The sequence below is a fragment of the Alosa alosa genome, chromosome 4 (genome assembly GCF_017589495.1).
Source record: "Alosa alosa isolate M-15738 ecotype Scorff River chromosome 4, AALO_Geno_1.1, whole genome shotgun sequence".
Classification (NCBI taxonomy): Eukaryota; Metazoa; Chordata; class Actinopteri; order Clupeiformes; family Clupeidae; genus Alosa; species Alosa alosa.
This window is the reverse complement of record NC_063192.1, coordinates 1,260,048-1,278,968: the sequence shown is the minus strand read 5'-3', so window position 1 is coordinate 1,278,968 and position 18,921 is coordinate 1,260,048. Positions and strand designations below refer to the sequence as shown.

Here is an 18,921-nt window from a genome sequence, read left to right as displayed (position 1 = left end):
ATAATTGTTCCCTAATAGTCGGCATGTTCGTATAATTGATTTAGAGGGATATTTGCCTCTCTCGTTTCAACTCACCATAAACTTTTGGTGTGGGCTGCAGGGGCATGTTTTAAGACCTCGGCTATCAGGAGCTCCACCTCCTCTTCCAGCCCTGGCTTCAATTTCATGATCGCTTCTGTAATAAGATTGAATTTGTGATAAAATTTCAGGCAAACGCTTACAGATATTAGACACTTTATTTTTCTGAAAGCATAGGAGTCCATGAACCACAGGACAGGCCCAAAAATGGGCGTGTCACCAACACTCAGGGAGAGATGAAGTGCACTAGTGATGGGAATTACGGCTCATCTTAAAGAGCCAGTTCATTTGGCTCAGCTCAGCAATGAGAGCCGGCTCTTTCGGCTCTCAAACGGCTCTCTCTAAAAAATAATAATAACCTGTTGAATAAATGATAATTAAATTGATTTGGGCTACTACACTTTAATTGAAATCATTACAATAATTAAACACTTCATTGGATGCTGTGAAAACATGTATTTATTAATTAATTTATGTATGTAATGCTTAGGCTATAAAAACATTAATTAACAGTAACAGATAATATAAAACAGATACAGTAAAAAAGTAATTAAGTAACAGTAACAGATAACATAAAACAGATTTTTTTTAAAGAATTGCAATTGGTGCACCCCTAAAAATCAAATCAATCCTTTAATTTGTTGAGGAGTGAATTATTTTCCTGGTTCCTACGCAAATTATAGTTTCAGCGGGGAACATCCCTGAAATGAATTGTCGCATGCAGAACTCTTGGTTTGCGAACATTCTAATATTGTGACCGTAGCCTATTCCTCAACAGGTTAAGAAAGATTAGCATTGAGAAAAGCTAATCAGCTTTTCAGCTTCGATCCACTAATCCTGTTTCTTCTCTCCGTAATGATCTGTCCCGCTTTTGAGAAGATTCTCTCTGAGGGGACCGATGTTGCTACGATGCAAAGTCTGCCTGTCATTACTTTTGTGAGGCGAGGGTACACTGAAGCCTTGGTTTCCCACCAGCTCAGTGGGTCTGTTGACCTTGGGATGAGGGGCTCCTCAAGGTATGACCGGATTTCTAGCATGGCATCTGCTGTGGGGTTCCTTCTTTCTATGTCTCCTGTTGCCCTTTGGTCAAAAAAACTCCACACAGCAGTGCATGGCTCCTCGGTAGCCTGTGCTCCCTCTTCTCTTGTTTGTGACTGCTGGCTGCTGAGACTGCTTCGAGCTGCTGCTGTTGTCACTCTCTGAATTGCCTCCTCAACAGCTCTGCTGTCATGGAAGGCCAGCTTTTTGAATCTTGGGTCCAAGATTGTTGTTTCGGCCAGTATGGGGTTAAACTCCATTCTGTGGAATCTTCTCTCCATTGAAGCACAGAGCGCATTGACCAACTCTATGACCTTCTCCAAAGTTACTGACCCTTACAGAGTATGATCATCTTGGAGGCTGTCACATAACTATAAAAGGAGATAACAATAATTCAACAACATATTTATGAACATATTTATTATATTTATGGACATATTTATTCAACAACATATTTATGAACATATGTATTATTTATTGAGGCAAATTCACAATAAGTGCTTATTTAAAGTAGTTTGGCATATATATATATATATATGCCAAAAATAAAACAAAATAAAAGTAATTGCGATATATATATATATATCGCAATTACTTTTATTTTGTTTTATTTTTTCTCAACATTTACAAAAGAACATTGCCTGCTGGGAAATCTGTTTGTTCAGTCATTTTTTAGCTCATCAATTCTGATTGTTGACTACTAAGTGCTAGGCATAGTGTTCCTTCCTGAAGGACTGTCCCAGCTAACCTATTTAAGCCTTCAGCAGCGTGGTGCTCAAAAAATAATAGAAAATAGGGAACTGGTTGTGCGCAAGTCCAATTTGCTTAAATTGAATCTATTTTTAAAAATGGCTCGTCAAGAGTTACTGCCTAGCGTTAGCAATGTCAACGATACCGGTGACCCGGAGAAGTTAGCCTAGGCCTACACCTGGAGGCTCGGAATGTTTGGGTGGATTACCATAGCCTTCTCTCCAACGAGAATGACATAGGACATTTTCTTTTTCAACTCTATTGTTAACGGGTTTGCTGAGCTGAAAGTTAACTTCTGAACTGGTGAGTAGCCTATGTGTTTATTTTATTATTTCAACTAATTGTTTATCAGGTTGTGGTTCAATGGCCACTGTGCCAGGAGAATAGGCTACTAGCCTAGCCTATTCATCTGCTATGTTTACTTTTTGATTTGGCCATCGTTTTGCTGTTGCTGTAAATAAATTTGTTGGTCCAGATTAACGGATTATTTGCGTTACGTTTTTGAGTGTAGGAGTGCACGTTTACTGTTCGTGGATCTAGTAATGATGTGCGTAGCGACGGGCCTATGCCCGTCTACTTGTCAGTCTTGCCCGTCCAATTAGAGGGCTTTCCGTCGTTTACGCTCACCATCTAAAAAAGACGCGCAAATCAACACTGCGCTGGGAGCTCAGGAATCAGCAAACAGCTGCAGGTGTGATGAAATGCGTTCATATTCCACTTTTTATGTGATAAACGTTGCATGCCTATGGAAAGGTTTTGTGGTAGGATTGTCCAATGGTCAAGCTGTTGCTTCAATTTGTGTTTTAGTTTAGCCTATCACGGCCTTTTTGATGCTGGGTTCATCAGTCTTGGCGCCAAGTTTAAAATGTTTAGCCGACTATTTGTCATTTTCGTACAAGTTCCACTTTTCATGTCATGAATAACATGCATATGATAAGGCTTTGCAGTTGTCCAATATGGTCAATCTATTGTCTCAATTGTGTTTCATGACGCTCAGAAGCTACACATTCATGCACTTGAATGTGTCATGTTTAAACGTGCTAGGCCTATATAAATAAATCTGATTGATTGATTGATTGATTGAATTTGATTTTAAAAACACCATTATTGTTTAAAAATTACAGAGTGAGGATGTTCTGGGATATCCCACTAATGTCTCTCGAACAAACAGAAACAAATACATAATTCCATAAATAAATCGTCTACTGTACCTGTCCGCACTGATCTCCAGTCACCTGGTCGAAGGGCTCCAGAACAGCACAGGCCTCTTTTATCTCCAGCCATTCTTCTTGGGTCAGTAGCTCAATGTTTGAATTCATGATAGCCAGTGTCGATACGATGGCGTCTTTTGACTCCACTGCCCTTTTCAACATATGGAAAGTGGAGTTCCATCAGGTGACGCAGTCCTGCTTGGGCCGAAGGACAGGCACCCCCATCTGCTTCTGGGTTGACTTCAGTCTCTCCGCGGCCACAGCGCTTTTGTGGAAGAACTCCACTATTGCCTTTAACTTATCAGTGGTGGACTTCATCACCTTTAGGCTATCTCTTACTATTACATTTATAGTGTGTGCAACACACGGAAGATGGCTCCACTTCAGAAGTCGGATTGCTTTTGTGATGTTTGCAGCATTATCGCTTGAACAGCAAACCACTTTTTTGCCAACCTCCCACTCTTTCGCCACTCTATTAAGTTCGTCTGCAAGGTTTTCGGCTGTGTGCCTTTCACTGAATTCAAAACACTCTAGAAGAGACGACACTGTTTTGTAATTTTCAATGTAATGACAGGTTACAGACATAAATGAGGTGGTATTCCTTGAAGTCCAACAGTCAGTGGTCAGGCACACTGCTGTTGCATTTCTCACTCTGTCCTTCACTGCGCTGTGCTCTCTTTCATAGAGCTGTTGTACTGTTGAGTTGGAAAGCGTCTTCCTACTTGGGAGTACGTACATCGGATTGAGGGTATGCGTAAACTCAATGAAACCACGATCTTCTACTATAGAGAATGGTTGGAAATCAGTCGCAATCATTTTAGCTAACTTCTCATCTATTACATTTTGCCTGACCGGTGTCATTGCCTTCGGTAGATACTGAGTTAATGAGCTCTGTTGAATTGGCCTATTACTGCTACCTCCAGATGTGGCAGCCGCCGCAGCAGGAGCAGCGCATACAGCGGTTTCGTCAGGAGGAGCATCCCTGCGTCCTTCCAGCTGTTCTGTAGGGTGAACCAACCTTAAGTGCCTGTGGAGGTTGTTGGTGGATCCTGCCCGGTATGAAAGTTTAGAATGGCAATGCCTACATTCCGCTTTTGTATTGTCGCCGATGCTGTTGAAATGAAGCCAAATACTGGAGCGTTTACGTCCACCGTCCATCATTCTGTCTGTTCCCGCTTTGTTTTAGAATTCTATTTCTATCTATTGTTCCCGCTTTGTTTTAGAATGTTGCTTATTGTCTTTTGTGATTGGCTGCTGTCATATTAAAACAATGTGTGAGAAATGTTGGGCAGGCATACATTTATTTTATTAAAAGAAAAACAGAACAAGGCAGAACAAGCAGAGTTTTTGCAAATACATGACAGCGGTGTGGTTATGTTTCATATTATGCAAACGAGTAGTGGCGTAAAACGCGATCGGCAGCCTATCATCTCAGCGCAAAATCAACGTTCTAAACATGAACGTCAAAATCCATGGACGGCTCCCAGAGGTGAGCCGGCACCCATCGTTCATTTCAAAGTGCCGGCACATAGAGCCAGCTCGTTCACGAACGACACACCACTAAAGTGCACAGCTAGTATCTAACTGTCTGTATCATAGAAAGAAAACTGATAAACTCACCTGCACAACAGGCCATAAAAGTAAATAAAACACTCAGTAAATAACGTTAGTACATGCCATTTCCCTCGCCACTGACTGTATCGCCATGGCAACACCAAACTGTCTCACAAAACGCTAAATTAACGTAACGTTATTTAACCGTAAAATAATCCACGAAATGTCAAAAGATAGGGAATAATCTTAAACACATTTCCCTTTCTAACATAAAAACATCAGAAAACAATAAAAACACTTACAGAACTGAGCTGTATTTGGGTAATGGTGATGGTTTTATACAGTTAGCAGCTAGCATGTTCTGTAATATCTTCATTGAACTCACGTTATTACAGATATAGCCTACACTTTAGGAAATAGAGTGAAACTCACCAAAACAGTCATACTATTGAAAGTTCGGTGCTGTATGTTGTCCCATGATGAATGATTTTGCGTCTTTTTTTTTTTTCCGTTAGCTGAACTTGCTCGCGTCTAACTCATACTAGCTCGTGGCTAGGAAGGCGTCTTAAAGGGGCAGTAACATTAATTTAAAAGTGGTGATCATACAAATTATTAAAGTTGAAGGCTTTTGGTAACAAGTGTATTTATTAAGAAATGTCTTATATATTTATTACTATATATTAATTTGTATGTTAATTTAGTCTGTTTATTATTCTATTTTGAACCATTCAGTTGTGACCAAGCATGGAGATTACTTGGTCACACTTATCTGTGAGCTACAGGCATAAAAACAAGACCAATTTGTCAAACCCAGCTAGTTAGACACAATTGTTCTTTTATAGCTGCCCTCGCACACTTTTTCATTTCGCTGGATATTTTATTCAACTGTTTCTCAGCATAATGTATGTATGTGAACAGAAAGTAAGACATTCTTACCTTTTTTTTTCCTTTTCCAGGAACCGAACTGAAGATGCTGGGATCCACCATTTTAAAGACGACTTGAGGCAAAAGGACATCTTGACAACCCTCAGCTGCAACAGCAGAACCAGCCCCTCTGCGGCTTAAGGACAACGTCAGCTTGATAGAAAACTGGGGGGCGGTTACCTTTGGGGTCTAGTGTTTCCCTGTCCCTTATATGCCTTGTGAATCACTGTTTTAAATCGGAGATGCCGACCACAGTCTTTGTTTGTTGTTTCCGATAGTATTTTGAAATATCCTCTTATATAGTTCTGTTAATTGGGCAAAATGTCCTGCGTGAGAGTGTGATTAGTAAATGATATACCCATGGCTGTAATACATTTGTGCTGCACCTCAAGCCTTGTCCATACAGCCACCAGCTTGTTCAACACATTTCTTGTCAGGCCATTATTCCTAGTCTACCTGTTCAAGTGGAAGCATTTGATGGGTTTACTTTCTTTCTATGTAGTGCTACTCTGTGTGCTACTTTGTGTGTTTTGTTGGAAGGTCTGTGGAAAATTGTGTTTATAAGGCTTAGCTTGACCTAGGACCTTGGACCATGGCGAGTTTTAGGGTGTGCAAGTGAGTTTATGCTGTGTAGTCATCTTTTTTTGGTGGTCTTGGTCCTTTGTAAAATAGAAACTTTTTTTATGTTGCCCTCTGTGTGGGGTTGTTGAGGTACCAGTAGCTGTCCTCTGAAATGGAAAACAACAAAAAAAACCTCACAACAGCATTGGTGTTTTGCAGAACTTGCATAGAATTTGTGACATGATTGACATAAAGGTTTTTAGCATGTATTCAACATTAGTCGGAGTACTAAAATTCAAGATCAATGACTGTTTTGAGGTGACTGAAACAAAGTACAATCAAGATTCCTGTTAGGGAAAAATAATCTTCATGGCCATTCTTCATGACATTGCAGTATGTTGTCATTTGTGCTCTCATCAGAGTATTATCATTGCAATTTTTCATACAGACACAATATTTTTTACTGTAATTTCTCTGTGTTTGATTACAAAATGAGTATTGTGGAGTTTTTGGGAGAAAGGACTGCTATTGTGGCCAGTAATTGGATAACAAGAGGGAGATCTTAGTCAAAATTGCACTAGACAGCATTAACATTAGGATTGGATTCTGATTAGCAGTCACTGTTTTAGCTACTCTCCACCTCAGCCGCTCCAAGGCCTTCATGCTCTGTACTGGTTGTCTAATGCCTACTCTGCAATGTGGTTTGTTAGTACATCACTTCAATCTGTGAAACGCATGAATTTGACTTCAAATGTTGTTTTAATATAAATAATTGTCGTTGTGATTTATTTATGTGGTCCCTGTATATGCATTTAAAATAAATGCTTCATCAATTCAGTATCTGAATATATGTCATTGCTATTTTTTCAACTGGGTCAGAGTTTGTGGAACTGAGAATTGTTATGTAGTTCTGGATTAATCCTAGTTGAGCACAAATAGTTTCTGTGGGAATTGAGTCATCCCTAGGTAGTGAATAAACAATACAAACCAGTGGTTAATTTGTCCGGCTCGAAGATAGTTTGACTTAGAAAAAAATCTGTTATTTTATAGCATGTTAGCCTATGGGTTTTGCTTTGCTGTCTGAAGGTGAGCCCTTTATTGTCACTATAAAATGGAAATACAAATTCTAAACTAGAAATTGTCATACATATCCAGCATAGCATTCAAACCTAATCTTTGTGCTGGACATGGAAACAACCTTTAATACTCGTATGGTGTAATTCTGAACATTGACGTATCACGGTAAGTAAATGACCACAACACTACGTCGCCGCAACATTACTTGCGTTACCAAGTGGCAAAGTTAGCAAAATTACCAAGCCACTACGTTGCGGCAACGTAATTTGTTTACTTAATGGCAACTTCCTGTAGGCAACGTTGTGGCAACGTAATTTGTTTACTTAGGCAACGTTGTGGCAACGTCACTTACACTACCAAGAGGCAACGTTATCAAAATTACCAAGCCACTACGTTGCGGCAACGTAATTTGTTTACTTAATGGCAACTTCCTGTAGGCAACGTTGTGGCAACGTCACTTACACTACCAAGAGGCAACGTTATCAAAATGGTAAGGTTGGTAATGCACATAGTTTCGACATGAGTAAGTTACATACACATAATTCTTCATAACTGCCATGTTAGTAAAATGATTGAATGTCCTGTGAATCAATAACTAGATGTAACTTCAAGGTGTGACTACTAGCTGTCTTTCCCATTGGAATCAATGCTATAATGTTAACTTGTTTTCAGCTAAAATGGGGCGTGATGCAGATTAAATGTATCCTTATGATGCGCCGTTAATAGGCTACGTAAAGGCATGCTGCACACGCTTGTTTGGGCTTAAGAGCCAGCCAAAGAGCTGTAGCCTAGGCTGACGCATTAATCGTGTGCCGCCAAAGATTTTTTCACCGTCACTAAATCTGTTCAATTATCAACAATCCTGTTTGGCCGCTACTATTTTGACTCTTTGACTTTGATGCACCGTTTCTTGTCCTCAAACGGCTGCCAGACACTTCCTAGCAAATATTCTTGCAAATAAGAACTTTACTTCCTCCTAGTCCTCCTCCTGTAGTCATGGAGATAATAAACACCAACGCAGTTCTGAACTCCCGGTCAGCTGAATGGTGTTTTAAATTGCTGTGGACACCGATGCAGACATGAGTGCGATGCACTCTGCTTTTGACATTCATTTACATTAGATTCCATTCTTTTCAATACTCCGCACACCAGCATCACACTTTGCCGCTGTGTAAATCACGATTCAGTTATATTTGATCGACGCCGCTCCATAAAATCCATTGTTCATCCAGTGTTTGCCCGTTAAAAACTTCGGTGCTGATGTATGTGGCAAATGACAGTGCACCTTAGACTGTAGGCCTATAAAATGGCAGCACTCATGTCGAAAAGTTCCTTATTTTCAACTGAACTCAGAGATAATGAATATAGTATTATTATAAATATAGTATTCTGTTTGTTATGCCCTTTATAATGTGTGTAGGCCTACATTTTGTGCATGCACTTCTGCGGTAGCATTTATTTCAGTTTAGGCTATATCAGCTATATTTCTGAAGAATATATTGTGTTGCCTCAGGTCTGCTGCACATCTTTTGAAATTTGATTTTAAATAATCAAATAGACCTACGTCTTAAAGTTAAAATAATAAAGTAACTTGCTTTGCTTTCATTTTAATCCCAATCAAGATCCACAATAATTGCTTTATATTGTTAATATGGACTCCTGGAAAGTTCAGAAATGCAAAATAATAGAATTTTAATCGTGTGATAAAATATGTGATTAATCGTAATTAGGCCTAACTATAGGAATTCACTGATTAATCGTGATTAAAAATTTTAATCGTTTGACAGCACTAAATAAATGTAACCACCTTCAACATACTTTTGAAGACATTTTGTTTCAAGTGTGCAACAAATGTAGTCAATTTTATTAAGGGAGTTTGTCGGTTAGTTAGGGTAGGTTCTTTTGGCTTGAGTGGGAGTTGGTGGGAATGTATGTTAAGCAGACTTGTGCAAAATTCCAGAATTGAATTGAAACTGGCTCTTAAATTCCAATTCAATTCTTGAATTTCTCTTGCATTTCAATTGAGGTAGCAAACAGGAAGCAGAATTGCAATTCGAATTGTGCACAACCCTGATGTTAAAGCCCCCCTGTGTAAGAAATTCTCCCATCTAGTGGTTAGGAGTTATATAGCAACCAACCTCTCAAGCGCTGCCTCGTTTAGAACTACGGGAGCCGTCACACATCAAAACTGACACAAGTTCTGGAGTCCTAGCACGTTGAAGCATAAACTTCTCTCTGAAAGCGTAACTCTTTTCAAAAATGCACCCTAGGGTGTTTTGTGAATGTACACGAAGTCAAACTTTCGCTTAAAAGCATAATTATGTCTGAAGCGCCACTTTCAAGCTTGTCCGTGTTGTGGAGTTTTGAATGGGAACTATTTTTTGATACATGATCGGCGTCAAAATGCTATTTTTAAAACACTAAGAAGGCTCGACACAGCATGAAACCCGATCGAAATATCATCAGTGTCTCTACACATATAGCTGAAGATTGAGAACATTGTTCGTGTACACAGTGTTCACTAAAAGAAAAAGGTTTTGAACATGCTCGCTGCCATCAGTCAAGGAGTGAGTTGTCCAAAACCTTTTTTTTTAGTAAACTATGTGTACACTAACAATGTTCTCAATGCTCAAGTTCATGTAGAGACACTGATGATACTGATTAAAAGTTTCACGTTGTGTTGAGCCTTCTTAGTGTTTTAAAATAGCCATTTTGACACATCAAAATAGTTGGCTATCACGACTCCCATTCACGCTTTTGACTTCGGGTACATTGACAAAAACACCTAGGATGCATTTTGGCGAGAGTTACGCTTGAATAAGCAATAACAACATATTCATAACATTTTGTGTACTATTTTATTGGCATTGCTTGTGTGCAATGCCAATGCAACTCTATCGGACCGAGCTAGCTAGCTATCGTTAGCACAGTAAACGGAAAGTGAATGGGAACGGCTAGGTAGTAGGCTACTGCAGCTAAGGACTTTGGTTAAACTATATTGTTGCAAACTAAACTGAAATAACACGTTCAGCAACTTTGTGGTCTATTAGTCCTAGCATAACTATGTTAGGTTAGGTTGTCAACTGTCTCTGGGTCTAGAAACTAGAGATCAAGTGAGTTGGTGACAGATCATGAACAAAGTTATTTCTCTTTATTTATTTCGTTGGAAAATACAATGTCAATGTCGGACTGTTAGGAAGATATGACTTGTAGAAAATGGGCTCGTAACTTACATTGCTAAATGTAGGGAAATTCTGCAGATGAATCCAAGCTAATGTTTTTCTATGCATCCAGACGCCAAAGACTGAGCTGTATTCACATGTTATGTCCCTTGCTGGCCACCGGTATTTTAACATGGCGCATGTACATGGCTAGTCGCCCCTGTGCTATGTAGATTTAAATGAGGATTTCTAAGCCATAGGTATGCTTCGAATTGGTGGTGGTCATAATTAAACATGAATGAGGCCACATTTATGAATGGTAAATGTTGATTTAGTTAACAAACAACTGAAAACGTTACACAGGGGGGCTTTAAGCAAATGATTCATCAATTCATAAGAGGGCTAACTATGGAAAAAACATTTCTATAGAACTCCATAGAGTAACTATCAGGTTCTGGGGATTTTCCACACTGAATTGAGGCAATAGCAGTACTGAATTATTCTATAGACTATAGAGGTTGTTCCAATTTACAGCCCCCTCATTCATCATTGTAGAGAGGTGTAGTAGTCCTTAAAATGATTGTCAATTTGTTTCAGGTCTGTTATCATGCCTAGAGGAGTGGAAATTAACCTGACAGGGAGGAGATTTTGTGCACACACCTATGTGCAAAATACATTGATCCACCCTGTCATCAAGATATTATTTTCAATTCAATCATACTATGAAATATCTGTATGTAAAATCGAATGGGGTGTGTGTGTGTGTGTGGGGGCATGTATGAACACATACTGTACAGTTCATGTGTGTGAACTGTATGAGTTTCTTATAAACACACGGTTTATGTAAAATGTTTAATTTACTTAAAGTTAAATCAAATATATAATCCTTTTTAAGAAATAGGGACTACATATCTTTCAAAAGAATTTTCACCTTCCTATTCAATGACAACATATATTTACGGTAATGTATGTCCATGACAGGGTGGACGTAATTATGCCATATCCTCTGAATGTCCCATTATTATCTGAAAATAGGTGTGGGAGCTCAGCTAATCAATATTTCTACAACTTGAGGATCTGCTATTTATGATAATACATAAAAAGAATAGAAAATTGCGACCAAAATGTCTGGTAATTGTGAGGTGATATTCACCCACAATGTATAATACAGAGTGTAATATTCACATTCATATTATATTATTATGAAATTAGTTCATTCTTGCTATATTACTATCTGCTTGCCAAAAAAGATGTTAACAGAAAAATACACAATAATTGAATTTTAACAGTTTCATTTCATTGACTTGAGGTTGCTCTCTAATGAAAAAAGTATTTAAGTCTTAGCCCTTTAATGCAAAGTTTCAAACCTACCTTATGGCAATGTGGACAGGGGAAATTATGACAGGCCGTTAAAAGATGCTGCTCCAGTGACTCCTGTGTTGAATATTTACTCTGGCATTTAATACACCTATTACAAACAAACCAAAAAAAGCAAGTAGGTTAGGTTTAGGTATACTGCAGTGTTAATTTTGACAGCAAATTCTGATTTAGTCTTAGCCTTTTGAATAACACACCATTTAGTTTTAGTCATATTTTAGTCATCTGAAATCTTTTAGTCTTAGTCTAGTTTTAGTCGACTAAATATCATAAGAGTTTTAGTCTTAGTCTAGTCTTAAGTCTTTTATATTAGCAGATTTTAGTCGACTAAATCTACAGTAGACTTAGTTGACTAAATGTTTCTCCAGAATTTCTGGTCATTGGAAGTATCCATCAGTCTGTTATGGAATGGTATTAAGGTTTGAATATGCAATACAGACACAGATTTAACGGTTGTACTACAAAACATGTATTTTATTTTTAATGTCAAAAACACTGACCGTGGCTTTTTTTTACAAAATAATCTAACACAAAATAAGCATAAGGCCTGCTCTCCCTGAAAAATATACATTCTCCCTGAAAAATATATACATTCTCCCTGAATGATATGCAATGCATATGACATTTTTTCAAGATGAAGTACAATATTATTGAAATTAGGGCTGTCACACTAAGAAAAAAAGGTTCCACATGGAACCTAAAAAGGTTCCATCCTTTGATACAAATAAGGCACCCTAAATGGTTCCAAATGGAACCTTTTAAAAAGGTTCTATAAGATGAACCATCAGGGGTGCCATTATTTTACATTCTAAATGGAACCATAACTACCAGGTGTGTTTTATTACTACTAGGCCTACTACTACTTATTATTGGGGGCCAAGCAGCGAAGCCCCATTGTGTTTCTACGTTTTCTTATTGGGGGCCAAGCTGCGAGTAATAATTTAATAATTTTTTTGCGAGCATTATTTTACTTAACTAAGTTAAGTAACTTGGTTAGCATTATTATCTTTGTTAACATAGTTAGCATAACTACTAGCAAACATTCCAACTGTCAGTTATCATCAACTATTTACCTAAATAATTTAACCATTTAAACTATCCACCTATTTAACTGTTCAGTCATTCCAACTATATTAAACCTCATCTACTTAGCAACCAATATAGTTTGTTTTTACTCTGTATGATATTTTACATCATATTTTTGCATTTTCATGCACTGTATGTCCTTCAGGAAATGATTTTCTAGTATTAATATTATTATTCTTCTTCTAACACTTTTTGTGCGTTTAATACAGCTTCAACCGTTTAACTTAGAAGTTATTCAAACTGCGTTGCGTAGGTCTTACTAATGTGACTTCAGCTATGTATTTTTCAACTTTGTAACTTTTATACTATTAATTAAACACTGGGTGAAAAGGCTCTGAATCAGGGGATATACTGACCGGATATTTTTTATGACATGCAGCATATCAGGAGCATCTTTGATCATATCCTGAGTTTTTAAGAATCAGTGAAAATATTGATTTATTTTGACTCCTGATATGCCAATGAGATATCAGGGGTATGCATACCCAAATCACAAGTCACACACACCATTTCTGGATATCTTTGGATAGGTCTCCACCCTTGGATAGGCTTAGGCTATCATATTAGATAGCCTAGGCCCAAGATCTGCCTAATTAAGTCACGCATGCCCTACGCCCAAAACGTACCATAAAACATCACTGATAGGCTATTTGCCGTTTGATTTCTATCTAATTTCGGGACATTCAAAAATAGACTATTTACAGTGTAAAGACTACCTTTTTCAGGTCAAGGCTAGCCTACTTACCTAATTATTTTGGTTATGGTTCAATTTCAATATCTTTGAGATTTTATAGTTGCTTTAGTCTGTAGGTCTAGCCTACTTTTTATGTATAATATGCATGAGATCTGTTGGAGGAATAAAGTCCACATTTTAAATGATCTGCTTTCCCCTTGTCCCCAATGCTGTCTGCCAAAACGAATTCGGTTCAGCTGGAGTTGCCACATAACTACAATACAAAATTAAATTTAACAGTAGCCTAAACAATTTGAAGTAGGCCTACATTAAGAAGAATAGCAATAATAAACAACAATTCAATCAATAGCCTATATTGAAAATAAATACATACTATATGCTACAAACCATAACACATAAAAAAGGCTTATTAAACTTGTTAAAGTTGAGCATCTATAATTTCATACTATTTTAACATTGCAAGCTTCCTTGTGGGCCAACGTAACAATGGATCAATCATGTTGTAGGCTAACTTGTCTATAAAACGTGGGTGACTGATAAACCAATGTTGATTTAATTAAGGAACAAGGCTTCAAATGAAATTGACGTCAAACTATATGAGAACCAATAATGTTAATAATCAGAATAGTAGTAATAGCCCACTTGGCTACTATGTTTTGACACTTCTACAAAATCAGTTTGGTAGTCATTTTAATGTAACTAAAATATGCAGGCCTAATAATTTACAAGATTTCTTATGCTTTGCCTCTCGATACATACAGCATACCCATCCCCCACCCCTGACTGACTTTTCAACGAACTCCTTCAACCGTCACTTTTCTGTCATGCATCTGACTGCAAGCTGTACAAACTCTGCCGTCATCATATCCAAGGTAAGAACTACAGTACTTTTGTATGCCAATTGAAAACTGGAATTAATTAGGAAAATACTGTTTTTAGCATTAATGTTAACCAAAACCGTTTGTTAACCGTCATGTTAGAATCAGCTAACGTTTGCTAGCTTGCGAGCTAACATCGCTAACGTTAGCTCGCACGCTAGCTGTTAATGTTAACTTCCAATAACTTTCCAATAACTTTACCATTGTGTGGAATATCTGGAATGGTAGTAATATCATATTCAACAAGTCTGTCTGAGATTTAGTTATGGATGTAAAGTTTTAGTTTGAATGAAATGGCCAAGGCTATCAGGCACGAGTAGGTTAGCTAACCTAGCTATTAAGGTTTTGCACCTACGTCATAATGTCATGTGACCGTTTGTTTACAACTAGAGTGGTAGGCAAGAATGTTAGGCAAGGCACTGCAGAGAGTGGTAGGCAAGCCTACAACAGTCCGGTTGCATAGGCTACACATAGTTACAAATAGCTTCAAAATTGAAATTTTAATATCAAATATTGACCGGGATGCCGACCACTTGTGTATGCCCTAACAGTTGGTTTTACAATAAGAAGCAAAAAGGCGACAAACGACCGTTTAGCCTACCTATCCTCGTGGTTGTGGAGGATGATCATTAGCAGCTGTGAAGTCTTTTATTCTCAAGATGGCCTAATGGTGTAGCCTACTGTCTACGAAGACATAGGCTAAAATACAACTATCTACAGTCATCCAAAAATGAATTGCCAGAGATAGGCTATGAAGGGAAAAAGTGCAGCATTTTAAACATGGCAAGATTTTTTTTTTTACAGTTTGTTCTAATTTGTCTCGTGAAATTCGTGCTTGTGGACATCAATCACCTATCTCCTGTCCTATGTCACGTTATCATGAGTGTCATTTGATTATATAATCACAACAAATGCTAATAAATGAAAACAGAATAGGCTTATGTGCTATAGCCTACAGGTCAGTTAGGCTAACTCCCATCTGTCAAAATAAACTGATTTAGATGTTTAGCGATCACACAAAACTTAACACAGCAACCTCAAACACCACTGTTGAACCTAGGCTACTGCTTCAGTCATGTAAGAAATAAGCAGTTTATGAATTCTCTTTACCTTTATCTTTATTATCTTTTATCGCTGTTATGTTATAATATGTTACAGGATTCATGACTTTAACAACATAATGTTACATGATGCTGACTGACGCTGCATGGCTATGTAGGCTACCGTTTTAACGTCTGCTGAGTCTACTGCCTACCAAAACCTGTCGCTGTTCAGTTCAAGTTAAATTATCAAATATTGTTTGATTTTGTCTCAACTTTCAGAGGGAAGACATGTTCCTTTCTGGCCAAATTTCACAGCTTCTAAGAAAGTCTATCGTCTTCGTGTAAACCGAGTTTTGAACAGAGAAAAAAAGTTAGGCTACCATAGGCTACATGCAGGTTCTCCCATAACGTTATCGATACAGATCAATGCACCAAATCAGGGCGATTTTAGCGAAATAACGTTCCTGTGACAGGCTAGCAAATATTGAACAATGGGATAACGTTTCATCATCACCTTTATTGATGCCTGAAATGTTGACATTGCTGAAATACAGAGATGTAGCCTACTGAGAGGCAGCTGCAGACAACGATGTTCAATGGGTTCAACTTATCACTTGCCTACCAGGTGGATGTAAACAAAGCTATAGAACCTAGAATACGTCACATGAAAAACGTTAATAACTTCTAGAAGCTACATTTATAGTGGCTGCTAATGACTATGCAGGCTAACGTGAACAGGGGTTGATGTACCTCAATATGATGCCGACAAGTGAAGGGATACTTAGTTTGTGAAGGGTAACGTATAGTGTTATATTAAGCCATCCTTACACCAGAAGACTTGATCAGATTTGGGTAAGATTATTGAAAGATTGTAGTCTTTTGAGTAAAGCTTGAAAGCCAAATCTTGTCAAAGGTTTCTGATGTATGGGTAGCATTAGGCAAAATGTTCTTCATTTCATAGCCCTTATTTGGTTATACCTGACTTGTGCCAAGGCATGTGTTTATTTAAGATGCATGTGAGGGCATTAGTGCTTCAGTGATAGTCTTTTCACGTTATGTGTAAGCTTATTTTGCAATTTATTCATCTTAATTTCCCTCTGTTCTCTGTTTGCAGGCAGTGAGTTGTGAGGACTGCTTCCCTGAGAACACTGAGTGCATTCTGGAATATTCCAAATGTGTGCCAATTCCATACAAAAGAAGTTTCAATCCCGCAAGAGAGTTCACTCACCAGGTAGAGACAGACAGACAGACACACACACGTAGAATAGCAAATAACATTATAATGTGTGTGCATGTATTTGTGTCTGTTGCTGTGTTTAGTTTCTCCCCTTTTTTCATGTGTCTGTTTGTTGTTATGACTGTAGTGGGCTCCATCAACAGACCAGGGCAAAGTCGGTCTGTCCTGCTACTACTACATGCTACTTGACTATGACTGGAAGCCATGGCTGCTGCCCTCAACATGCTGTAAGTGTTTGTGTGTTTTGAATGAGGGCTATGTCATTGTGCACACTCTAATTTGTTTGACAAATGTGCAATGTAATGCATTAATACAGGAACTAATCATCATTATTGTCGTTTTTAATAATAGTCTTACATTTTGAAGTTTAGCCATGTTTACCATTATGTTGGTGGTAATGTAAATAATGTGTTGAATATATGCCAAACTGAGCATAATCATAATTTAGTTAAATCTTATTTTCTATTTACAGAAACTGAAACCCTCACAAATAAACTGATATCAATAATTAACATTGATGGTGATGGTGGCAAGGGTGCCTTCATAAGGTAATTATCATTTTTGTTTGAACACCTGATTGACTTACCAACTTATTTTTTAATGTTTGATTTTTATCTTAATCAACAATAACATAATGTATAGCAATTGCTGTTTTATTTTTTTAGGTGCCATCCAGCAAGTCCCAGCCTGGAGCCAGAGGCTGGCACTGCACGTTGGGGGAGGATCTATGTTAGGCATCAGAAAGGTGGTTTAAGCAAGAAGGAAAGAGCTTCTGCAGACAGTGTTGCAATTAGGTATGATACTTTTGGAAATTGATCTTAATGCCTTAATTAAAAAAATTAGGAAAAATCCAACCTTTAAGGACAGCAATTTTCTTTGTGAATGAATAATGTATCGTAAAATAAATAAGTGTTCCTTAAAGGTTGGATTTTTTTTTTTTTTTAAAGGCATTAAGATCAGATGATTTTTAAATGTATGTGTATGCTAAGGTTATGTAAACTTATGAGCACAACTGTAATACATATCTCCATTACTTCTAACTATTGCACCTGACGTCTAGGCTGCTATTGTGGGTTTGCTTTAATTTGTCACACAAGCTGAGTTAATTATATTCACGGACAGGGTCAATTGTAACATATACTTTCTTTCTCTTTTTTACAGACACCTGACTTTTTTACTGCCAAAGGGACCATCAGAGCACCTCTCCCTACCATCTATACCAGAAGAGTAATGGACAAGGGCCCAAAATGTTTTAAAGGACGTTGCTGCGCCCAGACCATGGACTGTTTAAACCACTGTGGTCAAGCAGAAGTCTCTGTTCTCACTTTCGAGGCAGGTCATTGAGAGGGGCAGTGTCACTCGTAAGCCCCCCCTGCAGGCCGAAAGCCATGTTGATTTGAATATTGATTGATAAATACAATAAAGGCCATGTAACAAATTGTATTGCCTGTCGTACAGTATATGAATTTTCATGGTAAAGTAAAATAAGTCATTGGGATTTAGCAGGTGTAAGTAAATAATGTAATTAAGTGTATGCAAAATTAATGTGAAATATTATTTAAGTTAAAGATGCACAATAAGCTCAGTGATGGTTATGTACTATCTCACATTTAAAACCATTACATAAATCACCATATATAAATCACATGATTCATTTTAAAAATCAAGGCATAAAGCCTATCGAAAAGCAAATAAAGGCATACACATAAATGCCTGCAAAGCTGTGTCTGGCAGTATATGGGCTGTATATGCGTAGTCCCATGTTTGACATATCAGGGGGTATATGGGAACAAGAACAAGAGGTGTCCGGGGTCATATAAGTAGCTAATACTTGAAACATGGATCATATCAGGTGAGAATATGAAGTCTGGATATCTTGCATGTCGTCGCAGTCCCATTCAGGACTTTTGATATGCTCCTGATATGGCAATTGGCACTAAAATATCAGGAGCATATCAACCAATATATTTCCTGATATTACACATATCACTATGAATATTCCCTGATTCAGAGCCTTTTCACCCAGTGAAAAACTACTAAAATTTCCCCATTGACTTAACATTAGATTATGACATCACAATAGAGCAACTAGAGAATGTAATTCCAGGGAATTATGAGTGCATGAGAATGAAGCTAGGACAAAGAAAATTTGATAGTTTAGAAGTAGACAGTTTAAAAGATAGTGTATGTATTGAATGTAGATAGTTTAACAGTTGTTAATAGACACCATAGTTTAATAGACAGATAGTTTA

The 18,921-nt window shown here is 37.7% G+C and overlaps 1 protein-coding gene and 1 long non-coding RNA gene across 9 annotated transcripts in view; one reads left to right on the top strand and one right to left on the bottom strand.

Annotated features, from left to right (window-relative positions):
- Positions 1-18,921, bottom strand: part of znf341 (zinc finger protein 341) — a 147,145-nt gene that overhangs the window by 62,128 nt on the left and 66,096 nt on the right. For 5 of the 8 annotated variants that reach the window (XM_048241466.1, XM_048241467.1, XM_048241469.1 and 2 more), the window contains one exon: positions 11,726-11,822. In XM_048241466.1, the coding sequence (XP_048097423.1) occupies positions 11,726-11,822 (97 nt within the window). Of the gene's footprint in view, positions 1-80; positions 176-5,161; positions 6,284-11,725; positions 11,823-18,921 lie in introns of those variants that run through there. The other 3 variants (XR_007193369.1, XM_048241472.1, XM_048241473.1) reach the window with 3 other exon arrangements.
- On the top strand, positions 14,272-17,528 carry LOC125293524. Its single transcript, XR_007193373.1, has 5 exons — positions 14,272-14,383; positions 16,547-16,663; positions 16,797-16,896; positions 17,142-17,217; positions 17,335-17,528. It is a non-coding gene; the product is annotated as an uncharacterized LOC125293524 (long non-coding RNA).